We start from the raw sequence: 22222 nt of genomic DNA on the forward strand, positions 1-22222 counted from the left end.
TGAAGGGAGAAGGGACAGTCGTCCTGCGAGAGTATTTGAACAGCTGGTACCATGGTGGGGGTCCCCCAGGTCTGTGTTGCGTTGTTTTGTTTTGTTTTGTTTTTCTTTAAGCCCTTCCGTGGGTTGTCGAAATGCCCTGGCCAGGGCTCAAGCCCGCAACACAGCAGTGATCCGAGCCACCGTAGCGACCATCCCAGATCCTTAACCTTCTGATCCACCAGGGAACTCCCCCAAGGCTGCTTTTCATTCTGATCTGTTTTCATTCACCCGGAGATACCAAGACCCTCCTGACAGTGTTTTTGTTTTTTTTTTTTAATTTTTAATTAAAGTGGAGTTGGTTGATAATGTTGTGGCCATTTCTGATGAATAGCAAAGTGACCCAGTCTTAAACATATATCCGTTCCCTTTCTCATATTCTCTTCCATCCTGGTCCATCCCAGGAGACTGGGCAGAGTTCCCTGTGCTGCACAGCAGGACCTCATGGCTTCTCCATTCTCCGTGTCCTAGTTGGCATCTACGGACCCCAAACTCCCCGTCCAGCCCACTCCCTCCCCCTTCCCCCTTGGCAACCACACATCTGTTCTCTACGTCCGTGAGTCTGTTTCTTTTTCTAAATTTAATTTTAAAATTAAAGCATAGTCGATATACAGTGCTGTGCCAATTTTTGCTGCACAGCCAAGTGACCCAGTTACACACATACGTACATTCTTTTTCTCATCCTCTCTTCCATCCTGGTCCATCGCAAGAGACCGGATCGAGTTCCCTGTGCTGCACAGCAGGACCTCAGGGCTCATCCATTCTCAGTGTCCTAGTTTGCATCTACCAGCCCCAAAATCCCCGTCCAGCCCACGCCCTCCCCCTTAGCAACCACAGGTCTGTTCTCTGTGTCTGTGAGTCTGTTTTCTGTTCCGTAGATGGTTCATTTGGGCCATATTTTAGATGCCACGTAGAAGTGAGCTCCCGTGGTGTTTGTCCTTCTCTGTCGGACTTCGCTCAGTATGAGAATCTCGAGTTGCATCCATGATGCTGCGAATTACATGGTGTCCTTCTTTTTGACGGCTGAGTAATATTCTGTCGTGTATGCACCACGCCTTCTTTTTTTATTATTATTAAAGTCTGGTTGGTTTACAGTGTGTCAATTTCTGCGCTATGGCAAAGCCCCACACCCATGTACGTTCTTTTTCTCGTGTTCTCTTCCATCCTGGTCCATCCCAAGAGACTGGAGAGAGGTCCCTGTGCTGCACAGCAGGACCTTGCTGTTCATCCTTCATGACCACTCTTCTTCTTTTTTCTTTTGTCTTTTTAGGGTCACACCCCACAGTATACGGAGGTTCCCAGGCTAGGGGTTGACTCAGAGCCACAGCAATGCCAGATCCGAGCTGCGTCTGTGACCTCCACCACCGCTCCTGGCAACGCCAGATCCTTAACCCAGGGAGCGAGGCCAGGGATCGAACCTGCGTCCTCATGGAGACTCGTCGGGTTCGTTACAGCTGAGCCACGACCGGAGCGCCCTGGATGGCGGCTCCGATGTGACGGATGTCTCTGTGTTTTTCCTTCCAGGAGGCTTTTCGGATTCTGATCTTGTTGACAGCAATTCAGGTGGAGGTGAGCTTTCCTTCCGTGTGTCTCCTTCCTTCCCGTGTCCCCAGGCGCCCGTCCCCCGGCTCTGCAGAGTCCCCGGCAGCCTGGGAAGTCTTCTCCCTCGGGCGGTCACCCTCAGGTGTTCGGAGCTCTCTTTGGAAGGTCCGGCCTTGGGCCGTATGTCCAGGCTGTGGACCGTCACTCCCGCCCCTCCAGAGGTTGGGGTGCTGGGAGTGAGCCCCGCCTTGTGCAGGTGATGGAGGCCTTGGGTGGGTCCCTGACTCCCACATCCCTAAGACTGCCTCTCCTGCGTCTCCAGGGGCCACCTGCTGTGGCTGTTTCATGGTATTTAATGAACTGAGCAGTCAACAGAGGGCGGGGACTTGTCCCAATGATGCTCGTGGGTTAGTGACAAGTGGAAAGTCAGATTTTTCCTTCTCTCTTTCTTCCTTTTTAAGGCCGCACCTGAGGTATAGGGAAGTTCCCAGGCTACGGGTCGTCTCGGAGCTGCAGCCACCCATCTACACCACAGCCTCATGGACACCAGATCCGAGCCGCATCTGCGACCTACACCACAGCACATGGCAACACCAGATCCTTAACCCACCGAGCGAGACCAGGGATCGAACCCGCAACCTTGTGGTTCCTCGTCGGGTTCTTAACCCACTGAGCCACAACGGGAATGCCCCATGGATGTTCTACTTCAATCCACATCTCTAGGGGCAGGTCCAGACCCCGCCTCCCCCACCTTGGAGTGTAACAGGCAGGATTCTAGTCTCATGTAGTGTCACGTGGGCTTACGCCCTGGGTGTACCGGGCTGTACCCTGGCGCTATGGCCGTGCCACATGCAGCCCTCGCTGTGAGCAGAGCAGGTGGTGTAGCTCCGTAGCTGGTAACACGCAGGGCCTGTGTGGGTATTGAGAAAAGATGCGCCAGGGTGGGTGTTCCCGCCGTCGTCCTGCCGTGGAAGCGAATCTGACTGGGATCCATGAGGACTCAGGTTCGATCCCTGGCCTCGCTCCGTGGGGTAAGGATCTGGCATCACCGTGAACTGGGGTAGGTTTCAGGTGTGGCTCGGAGCTGGCATTGCTGAGGCTGTGGCGTAGACCTGCAGCTGCAGCTCCAATGAGACCCTTAGCCTGGGAAGCTCCATAGGCTGCAGGTGTGGCCCTAAAAAAAAAAAATGAGACACCCGGAGTGACTGGCTGACATTCAACAAGGCCAGAGGCACCCGGACAAGTTCACAGTCCCTGGGGTGGATTCCTGGGCTGTGCAATCATAAACGTACAGGTTTACACTTCACGTCCAGCGTCCTTTCCCCTTACATGCGGGGAAACCAGAGGCCGTGGGAGTTCCCTCTGTGGCCCAGTGGGTTAAGAACCCAACTGCAGTGGCTTGGGTCGCTGTGGAGGTGCAGGTTCAATCCCCGGTCCAGTGCAGTGGGTTAAAGGATCGGGGGCTGGCCGCCGCTGTAGGCCTGCAGCTGCAGCTCAGAGTCAGTCGTTGGCCCCGGGAACCTCCACAGGCTGCAGGTGTGGCCATAGAAAAAACAGACGGGGTGGTGGGATGGCACCTTCGCTGCGGGGGAAGCATGCGTGAAGACGATACCCAGGGTCGGGCTCGTGTTCGCACCTCCCGATGCAAACACGGTAAGACCAGGGGTCCACAGGGTCGGGCCTTGGATGACCTGTAGCTGGGGCAGGGGGGCAGGGGAGCAGGAGGGGCTCCAGCTCTCAGGTGGGCGCCAAGGCCCTCGCTGGACTTCTCCACGAGCCCGGTGCTGGGGACAGGCTCCCCGGGCCAGCAGGGGTCTCCCCGGGTCTCCCGGAGCCCACCTGGGGGCAGGGATGAGTCCGGTGCTGGGCCTGGTTTTCAGTTCATGGGCGCGAGCCAGGTGGCACCGTCCACCTTGCCAGGACACCCCCATTCGGCCGTGGACAGGGCCACCCTCATGGGAAATGACCCCCAATCCGTGCTCAGTCCCACGACGTTTCTGTTCATGACCTTCGTACCCCAAGGTCAGAGGCGCTGGATCTGGGTGTCACGTGCGCGTCCCATTCCCAACACGATGCGTCACTGGGCCTTGTTCTCTGTTGCAGGAGGTGGCAGTGGCGGCGGCGGTGGCGGCGGTGGCGGAAGGCAGAGGCATGACGACAATGAGCAGGGTATGTGCGCCTGGTTCGTCACGTCCTGGGTGTCTCCTCTGGGCTGTTGCGGAAAGACGAACGCCGTGGCCATGACCTGACATGTAGCGCTTGCAGCGTCACCCGAAAGGTGCCAGCGCCAAGCAGGGTTCTCCGTCCCTGGGAAACCCAGGCAGACCTCGGCGAAGCTGTGCTTTGGGGCCCAGACCACAGCCATCACGCAAGTCACACACCCTTTCAGGGGCCTCTAAAAGTGACGCCGACCCTAGGCTGTCGTCTGTTCCGTGTGCAATGTATATACTTTCATTAAAAAACCCTTTGGGGAGCTCCCGTTGTGGCTGAGCGGGTTAGGAACCTGATGAGGATCCATGAGGATGCAGGCTCGATGCCTGGCCTCACTCAGTGGGTTAAGGATCTGCGAGCTGTGGTGCAGGTTGCAGATGCGACTTGGATCTGGCATTGCTGTGGCTGTGGTGTAGACCGGCAGCTGCAGCTCTGATTCGACCCCTAGCCTGGGAACTTCCATATACCGCAGGTGCTGCCCTAAAGAGCCAAAAAAAACCAAAAAACAAAACCTAGCACTTCATTGCAGTTCCCCTGTGGCTCAGTGGATTAAGGATCCAGCATGGTCACTGCAATGGCTTGGATTGCTGCTACGGCGCGGGTTCAATCCCAGGCTCCGGAACTTTCACAGGCCATGGTTATGGCCAAATCAAACACCAGAACTCTTTACTGCCCCAAAAGGCTCCCCGTCCCCTGAGCCTTCCTGTGTCATAGTAGCATATCAAAGCTCCTGGGTCACAGAAACCTTCGCAAACAGATTCATGATGCAGAACCTCGGAGGGTGGTGAGAATGACCAAAATGCAGCAGAGACAAGCAGGGAGCAGGGGCGGCTGGAAAAACAGCACCCATGGACTTGCCCGAGACCCGGTAACCACGAACCGAAGATGTGCAAACCACGCAGCATGCGTGCCATGTCATAAGATGCGGTCCACCTGCAGCGAGGTGACCGCCTGCCTCTAAAATGCTCAGAGCTGGGCGCCGATGCAGCAGCCTGCCTTTGAAGATCGGTCACTGTCCCCAAGGGCCCTAAGAAGGAGCAAGCCGGTGCCTCCGCGTGCTCCAGGGAAAGGACCACTCGGCTGTAGGGACATTCAGAGAAAGTCATTTACAAGAAGGAGTTGGCTCCCGTGCTCATGGAATTTGAGACGTGCCACGCCCTGCTGCATGCCCACCAGGGATTCGGCACAGTGGCTGCTGTGGGTCCCTCTCGGTGCTAAACACTGAGAAGCAGCAGAAGCAACGGTGTTAGATCCAGCCCGAGCCCAGAGTCCCCAGGACCGGGCGCATCCGTGTCCGAGGGCAGGAAGGGGGTGTCCCCCCTCTGCACAGAGAGCAAAGTGTGCCTTAGAATCGCATCAGGTCGTCACGGGTTGGACGATGTGTGTCCAGCCTGGGTACGGAAGCCTGCGTCACTCAACCTATGGCTTCAGAGGTTAAGCTTTTTCTGAAGACCCCCACCTGGACACACCCAGAATAATGGGGGTGGGCAGTTCTTTTTTTTTTTTTTTTTTTTTTCCGGCCATGCCCATGGCAGGCGGAAGTTCCCAGGTCAGGGATCAGACACCATCCACGGCGGCGATGATGCCGAGTCCTTAACCCCTGGGCCGCCAGGGAACTCCATGCCTAGGGATTTCGTAGCCAGTCAAGCTGACACGTATGACCAACCCTCCCATCATCCTTGGGGGGGGGCGGTTTTCTGCCTGGGGCAGAATGTCTGGTGCACCTGCCCTGCCATGAAAACGGCTGTCACCGTGGGACAGGTGCAGGAATTGGGGGATTAGGGGCAGCGGATGGAAATCCCATCACAGTACGTCCAGGGGAAGGCATCGTGATGGACAGACTTACCGAAGAGGTCGGTGGCTTTGATTTTTTTAGAAGAGCTGGGAATCTGACTGCCTGAGGTCTCACGGCCTCCAAGTGGTCCCAGCTGGGCACCTCCCACCCTGCCCGGGAGTGCCTGCTTTGAGCTGGGAGGACCCCTGAGCTGGTCTCAGGGCGGGCGAGGAGGTGGGGAGCCGGTTATTGGCACGGAAACGACGCCTGGAGCCAAATGAACAGCCTTCTCGGTGTGACGCTAGGGGGCTCAGGAGGGGGCCCCTTTGGCATCTCCGCGGTCAGCCCCATCCACTGCCCCCGGGCAGGGCTGCCGGCCCCCTGCCCCGCGGGCTCTCCGGGCGTGCCACCTGTCCCCCCATCACGGCGCCCTGTGCTTGCTCCCACAGGCGACTCCCCCGGGGTGGTGCCTGGCATCGTGGGCGCCGTAGTTGTCGCCGTGGCCGGTGCCATCTCCAGCTTCATCGCCTACCAGAAGAAGAAGCTCTGCTTCAAAGAGAACGGTGAGTCCTTCCATCCCCGCTTCCTGGCCGTGGCGCCCGGGCCCCCCGGAAGCTGTGCTTTCTTCGGAACGAGCGCTGGAAGGAGCTGGTTGGCAGGGAGCACGCGGAGGGGGCTGAGGCTGCCTGACAGCGCCGGACCCCTGGGGTCTGACCTGGGGGCTTCCGTCCCAGGGCTTGCTGCGTTTCGTTGTGTGAGCTTGTGTGGTCATAACGACGCCCCTTTTGGGGGGTTACATAAAGCGGGGAGACGGTGCACTATGCTTTCCAATTTTGGTGAAGCTCAGACTGTGTGTGCAAGTCTCTCCAGGTTGCCTGGCAGAGCGAGAGGGCTGAACAAACCTTATAGCTTGTTCATCTTTTTCTTTTTCTTTCTTTCTTTTTTTTTTTTTTTGCTTTTTAGGGCCGTACCTGCGGCTTATGGAGGTTCCCAGGCTAGGAGTTGAATCAGAGCGGCAGCTGCCGGTCTACACCACAGCCACAGCAACTCCAGATCCAAGTTGCATCTGCGACCTACCCCGCAGCTCACAGCAACGCCCGATCCTTAACCCGTGGAGCGAGGGCAGGGATCGAACCTGCGCCCTCATGGATGCTGGTCAGATTCATTAACCGATGAGCCAGGACGGGAACTCCTAGCTTGTCCGTCTCGATTCATGCTCCCTGACGTCCTCATCCTCTCCGTGGAAGAGCCGTGGCCGTGGGGCCGCCGTATTGTCTTCTGTACCCCAGAGAATTAAAATACAAACCCTGTGTAAATTAGTCCCTTTCTGCCAGAACCCAGTACCAACAGCTTCCCCGGGAAGGTGGGATGGGGTCATTTATAGGGGACTGTGGAGAATGCCCCAGTTACTAGCCCTGTGATGAGAACCCCAGCCCTGGCTGTTGTGGGGACCTTCTCTTCAAATGCAAAGTTACCTAGGATTTGTCCTGACGTCAGGGAATTGTGTGTGTGTGTGTCTTTTTAGGGCTGTGCTGTGGCATACGGAGGTTCCCAGGCTAGGGGTCCAATCAGAGCTGTAACCACTGGCCTGCAGCACAGCCACAGCAACGTGGGATCTGAGCTGCATCTGCGACCTACACCACAGCTCATGGCAACATCGGATCCTTAACGCACGGAGCGAGGCCAGGGATGGAACCTGCGTCCTCACAGATACGAGGTCTGATTCGTTTCTGTTGCGCCGCAAAGGGAACTTGTACGATTTGGAGCACAGCTAGTGCCCGTGCACCTCAGGAAGGCTCTATCTAGGTCTTACCTTAACGGTTACAGAACCAGGGAGGGCTGGGGTGTGATGTGGTTTGTAGGGTTTGAACGTCTCATTCTTGATATCATTTGCCTCAGGGACCCCTCCCGGGGCTCCTGGGAAACTCCCAGAAGAAGCCTTGAATAGGTGGAGATGGAGGCAGGGTCTCAGCCTAGGGATGGAGTTGCCCCTTCATCTCCCATCCTTCCAGAGTTTTAGGAGCACACCTGCTATTTAGAGCCTGAAAGTGGAAAGTCCTGGAGTTCCCTGGTGGCCGAGGGGTAAAGGATGCAGCGTTGTCATTCCTGTGGCTCGGGTTCGAGCCCTGGTCTGGGAGCTCTCACGTGCTGCAGGCATGCAAAAAAATTTAAAAAAAAAGCTAAAGTCCTACACCGTGTTTGCCTTCAGAGCCCGAAAATAAGCTTCTATTTTTTAATCAGTCTTCTCGAAGTGGAGGGTCCCAGTGACGGCATCTTATTTCTCGCTCGTAAGTGGGCAGCTGCCCTCTGGCCACGCGCAGCAAAGCGCCGTCGGCTGGCTGCGTGCCAGGCACCCAGCAGCGCCCGAACGGACAGATGAGCCCGTTCCAGGCAATGCGTGTAAAAGGTCTGCGGTTAGAACCGGGACAGGAGACAGAAGCCAGGAAAATGCTTTTCTCTTGCGTCTCTAAGAAGGAGCGAAGAGCTTCCATGGAGACGCGTTTGTGTTTCCTTTCCAAGCACATTGTTCTCCTGCTCTGAAGATGCTCGCGCCCGGAGCTTGATGCTCCGCTAAGCGAGGAGTAAGGCTTGCTGGCCGAGGAGGCTCGGGGCGTCCTGACCCGGAGGTTTTTGCAAACACTTTGGGTGGATTCTGGGATTGCAAAGCATCTCGGTGAGCTGGTGAGCGGGGTGTAGGAAGAAGCTCTGGGACATGCTCATGTCAAGACGGGGCATCTGAGGAAGAGCCCAGGGGCTTTCACAGCCGGGACATGGTGCAGAATTTGCAGACGAGGTTCAGAAATTGGAGAAAGCAAGCCTTGTGCATGGGACCCCACGGCACCTCTGGGTCTCGGTCGTGGGTTCAAGTGTTCCATCGCTCTCGGGGGGCAGGGGTGGGCGTGAACACAGAAAGTTCCCTGGGTAGAGCTGGGGGCACGTACATGTTTCGAAACCAAAAGCCTGCTTTCTGGTGAACTGACTCGGGGGCGTGAGTGGGATTCAGTTTATGCTCCTGGAGAGTCTGGCTGGATGCGGTGCCCTGGTGTACTGCCCGCTGTCTCTCTTCTGGACTGACGTGGCATCAGGTGCAACTTTACGTCCGGTTTCTTTGTGGTTTTCTCTCTCTCTCTCTCTTTTTTTTTTTTTTTGTCTTTTTAGGGCCACACCCGCAGCATATGGAGGTTCCCAGGCTAGGGGTCGAATCGGAGCTGCAGCTGCAGGTCTACACCACAGCCACAGCAACACCGGATCCGAGGTGTGTCTGCAACCTGTGCTTCAGCTTCCAACAATGCTGGATTCTTAACCCACTGAGCGAGGCCAGGGCTCGAATCTGCATCCTCATGGATACTAGTCAGGTTCCTAACCTGCGGAGCCACATTGGGAACTCCCAAATAGTTACTCTCGCTATAAACTTATTTAGGAGGGCCTCCGTGTTCCGTTTTGTTGAGAAAGTATGAAAAAACACCTACGGTCCATGAAGTTGGGCAGCTCTGTCTCTTTATCCTGAAAGTTGGATGTTGTGGTTCTTGGCATTTTATCTGGTTTTCTTCTAAGCCGTGGAGGCTGGCTTCTTCCCAGCCATTCGGGGCATGAGCACTGGATGTGTGTCTTTGTGGTTTTTTGTGGGTTGGCTTCCAGCTTCGATGGCAGCGTCGGCGTCCTGTTGCTGCTCCTGGCATGGCCAGCCGCTTCCCTCGGCCTTGGTTGCGGCAGATTCTGGAGGCTGTGGTGGCACGTCCTGTCCTGTTCCCTCTCTCTTCCTCCCTCCATCTCTCTCTTCCTCCCTCCCTTTCCCTGGACCTCCTTCCCTCTCTTAAATCCAGTGTCCCCTCTGAGCCCGCCTTCCCGTCTGGTCTGCCAGGCTCTCTCCCGACCGGCTTTCTAACAGCTCACTGCTGCTGCCACTGCCACCGCCACCGCCGCCGCCGGGGGCCTGGGCAGGTGCCTGGTGCAGGAGCGTTTTCATTCTCCCTTTCCGACCTTCCGTTTCAGATGAGTCCAAGATCTAGGGAGGAGCCGAGCATCCCGGGCGGGGCCGCCGGAGCGTCCTTGTCATCCGTGTGTGTCCACAGAGACGCAGAGTCGAAGGCAAAACCCTTGCCGTGTGTCCTTTTCTGTAGGAAAGCTGCCAGGCCGATGTGTTTCCCCCGGATCAGATTCCAACCCTCGCCTCCCCTGTGCTTTTGTCCTCACATCCCGTGTGGCTTTCCCCCTTCCCAAGGCACAGACGCTTAGAACGTTCTGTTTTCACGCACAAGTAGCTTGCGAAAAACGAAGGGAAATGCAGAGGTCTCTAAAAGCAGAAGCTAACAGAAACAAGGGGGACTTCCCTGCATGAACCAGGTCCATCCTCCGTCCTTGTGGGGTGGGGGTCCAGAGGGAGGAGGGAGGGGCAGGGGTGGGCAGCCACCGTCCTCCCTCCAGTGTCCCGGGAGGACCGCCCGCCAGGGTCAGAGGCTGGGGTCCTCCCCGGGCAACGAGGACCCGTTTAACCCTCCGATGGCACAGCCTTCATCTCCATGAAGTGTCTCCTCTCTTCTTGCTCTGGTCCCTTTTTGCTCCCATCTGTGAATGTCCCAGTTCTCCGTGGGCCAAAAAAAAAAAAAAAGTTGTTGGCGTTTTTAGGAATCACCTAAAAATCTCGGGATGCTAGGCTTCCAGGGTGGGCGGCAGGTCACGACGGGAGGGGTCTTGCAAAGTCTGGCATCCCCCGGAAGCCCAGACGACGCCGAGGGGCTCTTGCAGGTCAGCCCGCCTCCTCCTGGGTGGAGTTTCCCTCTTCCGACCTTGTGCGGAGGGTCCAGGGGAATGAATGCCCCTTCCTGAGACGCGATGGCGGGTGGGGACCTTGGGGGGGGGCGGTGAGTCTCGGGAGGCGACTGTGACAGGCGTGCCCGTGGCTGTGATTAGCCTCCACGGGTCACTTCGGCGGCCGTCGGGTATGGAAAGAAGGGTCCCTGATTTCACGGTTCTTCTGCTCAAACGTCCCTGTGAGCACAGGGGTGGCTGTCAGGCAAATCTCTCGGTCCCAGGGAAGACGTGCCCAGTGAAGGGACAGATCGGATGCTGCCGGTCAGTCGTCCACCTCCCGCCCCCACCCCTGGGGCCAGGCGCGGTCCCCAGGACTTGCCACGTATATACATGGAGTCCCCAAGTCTAGAGACCTCTGCAACGTACCGTTGCTACGGTTCATTTCACGGGCCTCGTGCTTCCTCACCTGCAAGAGATGCTCCCGGGTGGCGGCGCCCTTGGCCTTGTAAGGGTTGGGCGGGCGGAGGTGGGGCGAGGTACCCAGTGCAGCCCAGGCTCCCCTTAAGGGCACGTGGGGTTGGGACGGGCGCTGGGGCACTGGGACCCTGGCTCTGTCGCCCTCAGCACAAGCCTCCAGCTCAGCTCAACGGCGCCCGCAGCCCCGGCTGAGCATCTTTTACTGAGTGACTCCATTTTTCTCTCCTTCCTCCCTCCCTTCCAGCCTCCGTTCTTTCTTTTTTCTCTTTTTCTCTTTCTTTTCTTCCGTCTCTTTTTTTTTCAGTTTCTTTCTTTCAATCTCTTCCTTCCTTTTTCTTTCTCTCTCTCTCTCTTTCTTTCTTTCTGCTGTCTTCCTTCCTTCCCTCCTTCCTTTCTCTTTTTCCTTTCTCTTTTTTTTTCTTGTCATCTCCTTCTGACATGAACGCCTCCTTGGGGTTTCTTGCCACAGCAGCTGGACGATGTCCCTCAGTCAATCACCCAGCCACTTCCCTGCCAGCAGAACAGGTGCCACGCGTGGTGACGCACCTCTTTTTCCTCTTTTTTGCGACTCAGAGCTTTGGTCTCTGACTGCGGTCTCCGTTGGTGCTTGGGGGAGGGGGACGGCTGGCAGGACCCACTGCCTGTGGGCAGCGCTGTGTGTTTCTGGGACCTGGGTTCAGAGCGGTGTTGGGGTCCCCATGTGGTCCTAACCCCAGACGATGCCTCTGAAAGCTTTGAAAATGGGGAGACGGTTGTCCTGGATCCTATGAGCTAACTGAGTCCACTTCGTGTCATATGTGCTTGTGTCTCGTCCCCAGCCCTGCAGTAAAGAAATAAACATGTTTTGACTGGGACTCTCTCCTGCGTTTTGAATTCTGTCGCCTCGGGCGGGGTGCTCGGAGAATATTTCTGGGCAGGCTCCACTTTGCGATGATGGGTGTTGGAAAACTTCAAACAGCAATTTGGAAATAGGAGTTCCCGTTGTGGCTCAGCAGGTGAATTAAGGACCCGATATTGTCTCCGTGAGGACGCGGGTTCGATCCCTGGCCTCGCGCAGTGGGTTAAGGATCCAGTGTTGCCATGAACTGTGGTGTGAGCCACAGATGCGGCTCGGATCCTGTGTGGCTGTGGCTGTGGTGTAGGCCGGCACCTGCAGCTCCGATTGGACCCCTAGACTGAGAACGTCCATATGCCTCAGGTGTAGCACAAAAAAAAAAAAAAGGAATTTCATTTTGTCAACTAAAGTCTAGCGTAACCATATAAAGAATAAATGTTTTACTTTATTTTATTTTATTATCTTTTTAGGGCTGCACCTGCGGCATGTGGAGGTTCCCAGGCTAGGGGTCGCGTCAGAGCTGTAACCGCTGGTCTACACCACAGCCACGGCCACAGCCACGCCAGGTCCGAACCTTGTCGGCAACCTAACACCCCAGCTCATGGCCACACTCCCTTGCGTAACCATGAGTCTGATTTCCAAAGTCTGCACATCTGTTTCGGTTTTGTAAGTTCTTTTGCTTCCGTTTTTGTTAAATTCCACGAACACATGATCTCATGTGATGAGGCTGCTTCTCTGTCTGACGCTTCAGGGGGTACGAGATGCTCGTTCCAGGTCCATCCGTGGTGCTGTACGGAATGTGGAAATAAAAACAGACTGAAAAAACCCAGGGGCAAACGGACTGGATGCCTTGAAGGGCCGTTCATGCCTCGATGACCAGGGGGGTCCTTGGCTTTGGGGGAGGGCGTGGGGGGGGGGAGAGGAGGGGCCACTTTGGCCTGAGAGGGACCCTGAGGGGGGCTTCTGTTTGTACTCACCCTCGGGGGGGGTTCTGTGCTTGCTTTCAGCCGACCAAGGCGAGGTCAACATGGAGAACCGCCAGGGCACCAACGCCGAGCCACCAGGTGAGAAGGGACGGGAGTGTCACTGCCCCCAGCCTGTCTGTTTGACCTTCGCCCCCTGCTGTCTTCCGATCCCGCTTCGTGGCCTGGGATGGGATCCTTCCTTTGTAGCTCAAAGCTTCCCCCGAGGGGATTCGTTCAGGAAACGAGATACATAAGAAACATTCTGGGGCTTGAGGCTTCTGATGAGACCTACGTTGGCTTCACTTCTCTTTGCTTTTTAGGGCTGCACCTGTGGCATATGCAGGTTCCCAGGCGAGGGGTCGAATCAGAGCTACAGCTGCCGGTCTAGACCACAGCCACAGCCACAGCAACACTGGATCCAAGCCACGTCTGCAACCTACACCCCAGCTCACGGCAACGCTGGATCCTTAACCCACAGAGCGAGACCAGGGCTCGAACCTGCATCCTCATGGATGCTGTGTCAGGTTCTTAACCCGCAGAGCCGCAACAGGAATGCCTCACGTTCTCTTTAAATGTCTGTGATGGTCGTTTTCTAAGGGGCGCCTGGTGGCTGGGTGGCTGGATCCGCAGCTGGCCCTCACGTGTCTTCTGAGATGCTGCTTTGGGTCACGTTCTGCCACCGCGTTTACAAAATCCTGCCAAGCAGGTGCAGAATTGGATCGGGGGGGATAGTTTACAATTCTGGACGCTTCTCGGGGCCAGAACCACAAGGTCTGTAATGAGGACCACTTTTGAAAATGGCAGGAAAACACGCAGTAGCTGTCTCTCCCCCTGTGTGTGTCTTTCTTCATTTGTGAGTCTACGTGGAGACCCACTCCCTTGGCCGAGAAAGGCCACGTCTGATGAACAGGGCGCCCGTGGAACGGAGCTGCGTTTTGAATAAAATGCTAAAATAGTTCGAATGCCAGCATTGGAGCCTTTTAAAAAGGTCCTGCCTGGCTCTCTGCCCTTTCCAACAAGGCAAAGATGTATACATTGAGTTTCTCAGGACCCCAAAACGCCACATAGACCTCGAAAACCTAAATGCACTGCTCAGAACATCAGCCTCCACCCCCCCCTCCCGGCCATGGTTGTAAATGAACAAAGCCGGCGTACCCCCATTTGGAAAATTATTCCTTCTGGAATTGGGTACCTTCCTGACCATGTCCGAGATGTCCCTGGTACAGCGTGACGTCTCTGCACGTTTCTTTCACTTTTCCCAAAGAATTTATTCTTTTTTTCTAGGTACCGTTGCATGGGCGCAGGCCATGTATTGCATTTTTTGCCCCCTAGCCCTTCGACGTCGTTTTTGCTTTTTTTCCATGAGGTTCTGAGCGCACTGATCTTTTTTTTTTTTTTAAGAACTTTTTATTTATTATTTATTTATTTATTTTGTCTTTGGAGGGCCGTACCCACGGCATATGGAGGTTCCCAGGATCTAATCAGAGCTGTAGCTGCTGGCCTGCGCCAGAGCCACAGCAACGCGGGATCCGAGCTGCGTTTGTGACCTACACCACGGCTCATGGCAACGCCAGATCCTTAACCCACTGAGAGAGGCCAGGGATCGAACCTGCAACCTCATGGTTCCTAGTTGGACTCGTTAACCACTGCGCCACGAGGGGAAGTCCCCATTGATCTTTTACAGGGATAGAGTCACCCGCCTCTGGGGCGTTGCAGGTGCAGGTGTGCGCACGCGCGTGGAGGGGGCGCCGGGGACCCCGCCTGTATGTACATTGTGCTGTTGTCTCTTCTTGGCAGTGCAACAGACGCTTCTGGAGAAATAGAAGACGGGCAGCTAAGCAGCCGCGTTGGCAGCAGGATCGCCAGCTTGCCTGCTGGGCGCCTCCCGAAGGCCTGCCTGCGGGGGGCTGAGCAGCCCCGCCAGGAACAAGCCCTGGCGAGTTCGTGCCTTTGCCCAAGGGGATGCCACGTTTTAACCCTGAGACGCGTCCGCCACCACCGTGCCCTGGGGGGATGACTTCCGCCGAGGTTCGCATCCAGAGAGCACAGGACGCTCACCTTCGCCACGGCGCTGCAGGATTCCCTGGGGAATGTGAAGGGCTCAGCCCCTGTCACCAGGTCGCCGTTATTCGAATAGCCGCCCCGCTCAAGTCCCCGCAGACCTGAACGCTGCACTGTTTACCCATCGCTGTATTAAACGCGCCTGAACCTCCCCGCATCCGGGCCTTTTGTAGAACGAGGGAAGCCTTTGGTTAGTTTCCTCAAGAAACAAAAAAAATAAGTTCTTTTATTGATGAGGACTCCCCCCCCCCGCCCCAGACGAATAAAAAGAAATGAGAAACCCACGTCCTTTTTACGTGAATGTTCAGCCATGGAGGCCCTTGTAGAAAAGGCATTGAAACGAGTGGGGTGTAGACCTGGGTTCTGTTTTCTGGGGCCGTCGGACAGATGATCACCCTAAGTGCTGGCTCCTTTGTGGGCTTTTCTGAATCTGTTTCCTCCGGTGGTCACGTGGGGAAAGGTATTTCTTATCATTCAGATACGCTAGTCAATGAGATACTCCCCTGGGCGAGATGCTCCCCTCAGCCAGATGCTTCCCTGAATCAGATACTCCCCTCCGCGAGATGCTCCCTTCAGCCTCATCCCGCGTTTTGATGACGTGGCTCGTTGCATCATGAACCCCTCGATGTGTGAAAAAGAGGGCTTTTGAAAATCTTTTGGAACTTCTCCATAAAGACGTCATGGGTTTCGAGTCCAAGGGAGTTTGCATCACCATAAAAGAATGTATTTAAGGGCTGTCAGGAGACGGTAGGGACAGCAGGGGGGTTGTTGAAAGCCTGTGTCATAACGTGTGTTTGACCAACCCCCTGGAGCTGTGGCCAAGTCTTTGCTCTCCAAATGCTGCAAGGGGTATCTTTTTTTTTTTTAATTTTAAATATATATTATTTCAAAATGCTTTGCACCAGACTGGCATAACAATACCCATTTAATAAATGTGAACTCTCATTTTTAAAGGGGACTCAAGCATCCATATGTTATCGGGCTAGAAGAGTTTTAAGACCTCCAATCCAATGGGTTATATATTCCTCATTTCTTAAATTATGTCTCTCTACCCAAGAGTCTGTACCCAAGTTCTTTTCTTTTGTCCTCTCTCCCAGTCCTTTTTTATTTTTAAATTTGATTATTATAATTGATGTACAGTGTTCTGTCAATTTCTGCTATACAACGGAGGGACCCAGTTATGCATATATGTGTATACATATATATATACACACACACACACACACACATTCTTTTTTGCACATGACCTTCCGTCCTGTTCCATCACAAGCGATTAGATAGAGGTCCCTGTGCTGGACAGCAGGACCTCATTGCTTATCCACTCCCAATGCAATAGTTTGGGACCCCCAACCTCCCCGTCCATCCCACTCCCTCCCCCGCCTCCCCCTTGGCAACCCCAAGTCTGTTCTCCATGTCTGTGAGTCTGTTTCTATTCTGTAGACAGGTTCATTTGTGCCATATTTTGAATTCCAGATTTAAGTGACATCCTGTGCTATTTATGTGTCTTTCTCTGTCTGACTTACTTCATTTAGTATGAGAATCTCTAGTTCCACCCACATTTCTGCAAATGTCATTCTTTCATTCTTTTTTACGCCTGAGTAGTATTCCATTGTGTATATGGACCACATCTTCTTGATCCATTCCTCTGTCGATGGACATTTAGGTTGTTTCCATGTCTTGGCTGCTACAAATAGTGCTGCCGTGAACATAGGGGTGCATGGATCTTTTTCAGTGAAAAATTTTGTCTGGATAGATGCCCAGGAGTGGGATTACTAGATCCTATGGTAGTTCTATATTTAGCTTTCTGAGGTTGCAAGGAATATCCTATCCACATGATTGTGGGTCTGTGCAAGTGTGTGTGTTGCATTAATGCCCCCTGAAGTGGGCTTTGTGAGACAAAAAAGCATGTGGATGTTTCATTTTTATGCCCAATCACCCGCCAGAGAAGTTGCGCAAATTTGCGGTCTTGCCAGTCATGGCTCAGATCTGTTTCCTTGCGGCCCTGCCAGCTTTCGGACCAATCTCTGAGTTGAAAAACCATATTGAATCCACTGCGTTTGCATTGCATTTCTCTGAACACAAATCAGTTTGAGAATCTGTGCATGTGTAAGACCTATTTGGTTTCCATTTCTGGGAGAAGTGGATACATACCTTTTATCCATTTTTTAGTGTTTTATTGGTCCTTTTCTTGTTGATTTGTAGGAACTCTTTACATGTCAAAGATTTGATGGTGAAGTAGGTAGCAAATAAACTTTTTCACTTTATGCTTCACCTTTTGATTCTGAAGTGGTGTTTTTCCCCATTCACTTTAAAAAAATTTTTTTATTATAGCTGATGTGCAATAGTCAATTTCTGCTGTACAGCAAAGTGACCCAGTCATATATATACATTCTTTTTCTCGTATTCCATCCTGTTCTGTTTTTATTATTTTTATGCACTGAAGCTAGTGAGTGGTATTTTTTTTTTACAAATAGAATCTTTTTATTTAAAAACTAGAACTATTTCTATTTATACTTTTTTAATTTTTAAAAATAAATTTTATTGGAGTCTGGTTGATGGTGTGGGGGCTTGCTGTCATGCCTAGAAAGGCATCAACCGCACTGGTATTTTTTTTTTTAATCTTTTGTCTTCTACCACGTTAAATGTTTTCTTAATTAAAATATTTGATCCCCTAGGAACGCCTGCTGGTGTCGGGAATGAGGAAGATATTCCTTGATACATAGCTTTTTAAAAACAAAAACAAAAACCTGCCATGGAAGAATGTGAAATAATTATTAAATGGTTAAATAATCCACGTTTTCCACAGTGATTTGCAGTGCACTTGACATCACCCACGACATTCCTGGACGTCCCAGGGGAGGAAATATTTCCTTATTCTTTTCCTTCCTATTGGGTCCTTTACAGAAGAAGCTTGGTAACACCTGCCTGAACACCTAAAATACTTCTGCCCGCATCTCCGTCTTGCAGGGTCAGGCATGGAGGGCTCAGAGGGGGCTGTTTTGCACCTGTTGTCCATGCACAAGGATTTCCAAGGACCGCTCTCCCAACACCCATGCCTGACAGCAAACCCTTGCATCCATCATTCATCTGCTGACAGGTGCCCGGGTTCAGCCGGACGTGCTCGTCCACAGGTGGTCGGGCTCAGCTCCGGCCTCAGGTGGGTCCCCTGGGTCGAGGGCCACCTGCTGATGGGTCTCCTGCTCCTTTTTTTTTTTTTTAAGGGCCAAATTCAGTTTTATTTAAAAAACAAAAGCAATGGACCTCATGAAAATACTCATACGTCCTCTACTAGCTCAGCCGCAAAGTCCCCGCTTTACTGATGGAGTCACGGGGATTGTTCCCAGGAGTGAGAGCGTGATTCCCCCTAAATTCCCAACAAAGTAGCCATCGTCACGTTTTCTGAAATAGCTTTTTCCCCCCTTATAAGCAATGCACGTTCATTATAAAAATACTTTGAAGACTTACGAAAGTATGAAGAACACAATGAAAGTGGACCGTGTCACCATCCAGAGCTCAACCTGTGTGGCAGTTACGCGATTTCTCCCTCCTGCCCATCTTTTTTTCTGCCTTATTCCTCCTTTTCTTCCAACCGAAGTTCTCCTGCTTTTATTCCTTTTTGCTTTTGAGGGCCATACCCGCGGCACATGGAGGTTCCCAGGCTAGGGGTTCCACTGGAGCTGCAGTGGCACGTCTACACCACAGCCACAGCAACGCCAGAGTGGAGCCGCGTCTGCCACCTATGCCACAGCTCACAGCAACCCCAGGCCCTTCACCCACTGAGCGAGGCCAGGGATCGTTGTGGATGCTTTGTCAGGCTCTTTACCCGCAGAGCCACCACGGGAACTCCAAGGGAGCCCAGCTCTGCAGTTCATGGATTGCCGTCTGTGTCTGAGGCTCATTTTGAATGGCGGGGAAGTTGAAAGGAAGCTCGTTTCCAGCGACACCCCTGTTTGCCTTGACAACTGCACGTGCCGTTTAGGATTTTACATGTGGTTTTCGTTAAAGGGTTTGGCTACAAACACACACACACACACACACACACACACACACGCAGGCACGCACCTATGTGCCCGAAGACAAGCTGTCTAAGCTATTTATACCTTCATCAGCATCTTACAGGGAAAACAAAACCAAAACACCACAAACCATCAAGAGAAACGCACACTTTTTTTTTTGTCTTTTTGCCTTTTCTAGGGCCGCTCCTGTGGCACCTGGAGGCTCCCAGGCTAGGGGTCCAATCAGAGCTGCAGCCGCCAGCCTACACCAGAGCCACAGCAACTCGGGATCCGAGCCGCATCTGGGACCTACGCCACAGCTCACGGCAACACCAGATCCTCAACCCACCGAGCAAGGCCAGGGATCGAACCCGCAACCCCATGGTTCCCAGTCGGATTCGTTCACCACTGAGCCACAACGGGAACTCCAGGGCACACACATTTTTGAGGCTTCCCCCAAAGGTGGGAGATGTTGGGTTTCGCTTCTCCTTTTAGGTCTGTTTGGCAGCAAACCAGCCTGTGTGGGCAAGTCCACCCTGCGTTCCCAGCCAGGATTCCTGCATTTTTGTCTCTCCTGCACGTATTCTGTATATCAGAAAGAATCGGACCTTTTGCCAGTAAATTCTTTGTTCTTCTTCACTGCTTGGAGGGGGCGGCTTGGAAGGGTTCATCCAGGGGTATTTGGATAAATGAGGCCCCAACCCTCCAGGCACCATAATAACCACAGCAATCATAATAATAGACTTTGTGACATTTGGAAAAAGCAGCGGCCTCCATCAGCAGACTGTGCTTTTTTTTTTTTTTTTTTTTTTGGTGGAACAAAGTCTGAATGAGACAATGCAGGGGGACGTTTCCTGAAATGGGCTGGAGCTTGAATGTGACTCCTAGGGATTTGCGGCATTGCCTCCAGGTTCTTGGGGTGTCGGGGGGGGGGGCATGCAGAGCTGGCAATGGCTTCACGTGCCATCTTGCAGGCAACGGAGTCGTCCCGGAGCCCTGGCCAAGTACCAGGACGGTAGCGGGCATCTCGTGGGACGGCCCTGCTTTGACTTCAGCTCCTCATCATTCTCTGCCTCTCGGTGGCCGCGGGACCGCCTGGGACTGTGTTCCCGGGATGGCTCTGAATAAGAAGGCGTTTTTCCTGCGGCTCAGGAGATCCGCGAGACCGGGCGGCCCCTTGGGAAAGGGCTTGCCTTCAGCTCCAACGCCATCTCAGAAACATGCAATCGTGTCTGATCCGAATCCGGATCAGAGGCAGGGGGAGAAAACCTGCTCGGAAGAGACCCGTGGGTAGTTCTGGAGAAGCGTGCTGATGCATGAGATGGGTCACTGGTGCTCTGGCAATGAGAGCCTAGTGGAAGCGTTTCGGGGGCCAGCGAGGGGGCTATTTCTGTGCTAGAAGAAAAATGCGTTCACTTTATCAGTGGACTTTTTCTTCCTTTCCAAGAAGGGGAGCCACGTGCGTGTCCTGTGGCTGTAACAGGTGACCACAAACTGGGGACTTAAATCCACAGCCCTCCATCCTCCCCCACCCTGGGGACCAGACATCTGAGGTCAAGGGGTGCCAGGGCCACTCTCGCTCCAGAGGCTCCAGGGGAGGGTCCCTCCTGCCTCTTCCAGCTTCTGGGGGCTCCAGGCGGCCCTGGGCGGGTGGCCGCCTCCCTCCCGTCTCTGCCTCCATCTTCACGTGGCTTCTCCTCTGTGTCTGTGTCTCCTCTTCTGTCTCTCAGGAGGACACTGTCCTTGAATGGAGGGTCACCCTGCTCATCAAAAACTCTACAAATGGGAGCTTCCTGGTGGCTCAGTGAGTAAAGGATCCAGTGTTGTCACTGCTAGGGCTCAGGTCGGGGCTGCAGCTCGGGGTTGATCTCTGGCCCAGGGAAATTATGCATGCCCTGGGCTCAGCCAAAAGCAATAAAAGGTTGCCCCCATCTGTAACCATGTCCGAGGCCCCTGGGGGTTTGTCTTCCCATAGAATGGCTGTCCTCTGATTAAAAGGAGAATCTCGCCCTCCTCCCTGCTCCCTGTAGAGCAGAACTAGCAAACTCAAACCCCAGCATTGCCCCTGGCATTTCCTCCCCAGGGGACCCAGCCCCAACCCAGGAGCACATGTGTCCACTCCTACCTCAAGAATATTCTCCCTTTTCCTCCAGTGATGCTCACTCTTCAGGCCTCAGCTCAACAAATATATTTTTTGGGCCACCCCTGAAAGTTCCTGGGCCAGGGTTTGAATCCATGCTACAGCAGTGATCATGCCAGATCCTTAACCGCTAGGCCAGCAGGGAACTCCTCCACTCAAAGATCTGAGATTTCCTGGTTTGGGATTTCCCAAACACCTCGGTGGACCTGAAGGGCAGATAAGGGGTTTTCTGTTTGCTTCTTTTTATTTTTTTGAACTCAGTGCATTTTATGACATTTATAGTGGTACGCTAATCATCACAGCCCAATGTCACAGCAGTTCCATCCCAAACGCCCAGCCCCTCCCCCTGCCCCCAAGCTGTCACCTTTGAAAACCATCAGTTTCTCAACATCTCTGCGTCAGCATCTGTTCTGCAAAGAAGTTCACTGTGTCCTTTCGTTAGAGGCCACATGAAAGGGATAGCATATGTTGTGGGTGTCTCACTGTCTGACTAGCTTCACGCAGCATGATAATTTCTGGGGCCATCCATGTGGCTGCAAATGCCATGGTTTCATTTTTTATGGCTGCGTAGTATTCCATTATGCATATATACCATGTCTTCTTTACCCACCCCTCTGTCCAGGGATATTTAGGTTGTTTCCATGTCTTGGCTATTGTATTTAGTGCTGCCATGAACAGTGGGGTGCATGTATCTTTTTGAGTCATACTTCTCTCTGGATACGTTTCTTTCTTTCTTTTTTTGTCTTCTTTGTCTTTTTTGTCTTTTTGCCATTTCTTGGGTCACTTCTGCGGCATATGGAGGTTCCCAGGCTAGGGGTCGAATCAGAGCTGTAGCCGCCGGCCTACGCCAGAGCCACAGCAACGCAGGATCCGAGTCGCATCTGAAACCTACACCCCAGCTCACGTCAATGCCAGATCCTTAACCCACGGAGCAAGGCCAGGGATCGAACCTGCACCCTCATGGTTCCTAGTCGGATTCCTTAACCACTGAGCCAAGACGGGAACTCCTGGATATGTTTCTTTTTAATCGTGTGTCACGGCAACCTTGAGTCCTCATGGCTGGAGGTGAGGACTCCAGCCTCGTAAGCCTCCCTGTAGCCTCCAAATCACAGGACGTGGCCATCAAGGAGACCGAGGCAGCAGGTGGAAAGTGGTTTATACGTGGTCCTCTCTGGGCGTCTGGTGGGGGCTGCATGAGTTAGCTTAGCTGCCATAATAAATACCCTAGACGACGGGGTGGCTTCCACAAGAGACACGATGTCCGCCCCCCCACCCCCGGTTCCTGGAGGCTGGAGCCTGAGCCCCAGGGGCGGGCAGGGCGGGTCCCTCCCGAGGCCTCTCTCCTGGGTGTGACAACGGCCGTCTCCTCCCCATGTCCTCACAGAGCCGTCCCTCTGTGCGTGTCTGTGTTCTGACCTCCTCTTCATCTAAGGA

At 53.8% G+C, this 22222-nt stretch overlaps 1 protein-coding gene across 2 annotated transcripts in view; it reads left to right on the forward strand.

Annotated features, from left to right (window-relative positions):
* CD99 (CD99 molecule (Xg blood group)) overlaps positions 1 to 14894 on the forward strand; it is a 35933-nt gene extending 21039 nt beyond the window's left edge. The window contains exons 6-10 of one of the 2 annotated variants that reach the window (XM_047765909.1): positions 1561 to 1605; positions 3682 to 3747; positions 6013 to 6126; positions 12635 to 12691; positions 14390 to 14894. In XM_047765909.1, coding sequence (XP_047621865.1) covers positions 1561 to 1605; positions 3682 to 3747; positions 6013 to 6126; positions 12635 to 12691; positions 14390 to 14415 — 308 coding nt within the window. In that variant the 3' untranslated portion in view covers positions 14416 to 14894. Of the gene's footprint in view, positions 1 to 1560; positions 1606 to 3681; positions 3748 to 6012; positions 6127 to 9556; positions 11647 to 12634; positions 12692 to 14389 lie in introns of those variants that run through there. The other variant, XM_047765910.1, reaches the window with a different exon arrangement.
* Positions 14895 to 22222: the final 7328 nt, after the last annotated feature.

Source organism: Phacochoerus africanus, chromosome X (assembly GCF_016906955.1).
Source record: "Phacochoerus africanus isolate WHEZ1 chromosome X, ROS_Pafr_v1, whole genome shotgun sequence".
Classification (NCBI taxonomy): Eukaryota; Metazoa; Chordata; class Mammalia; order Artiodactyla; family Suidae; genus Phacochoerus; species Phacochoerus africanus.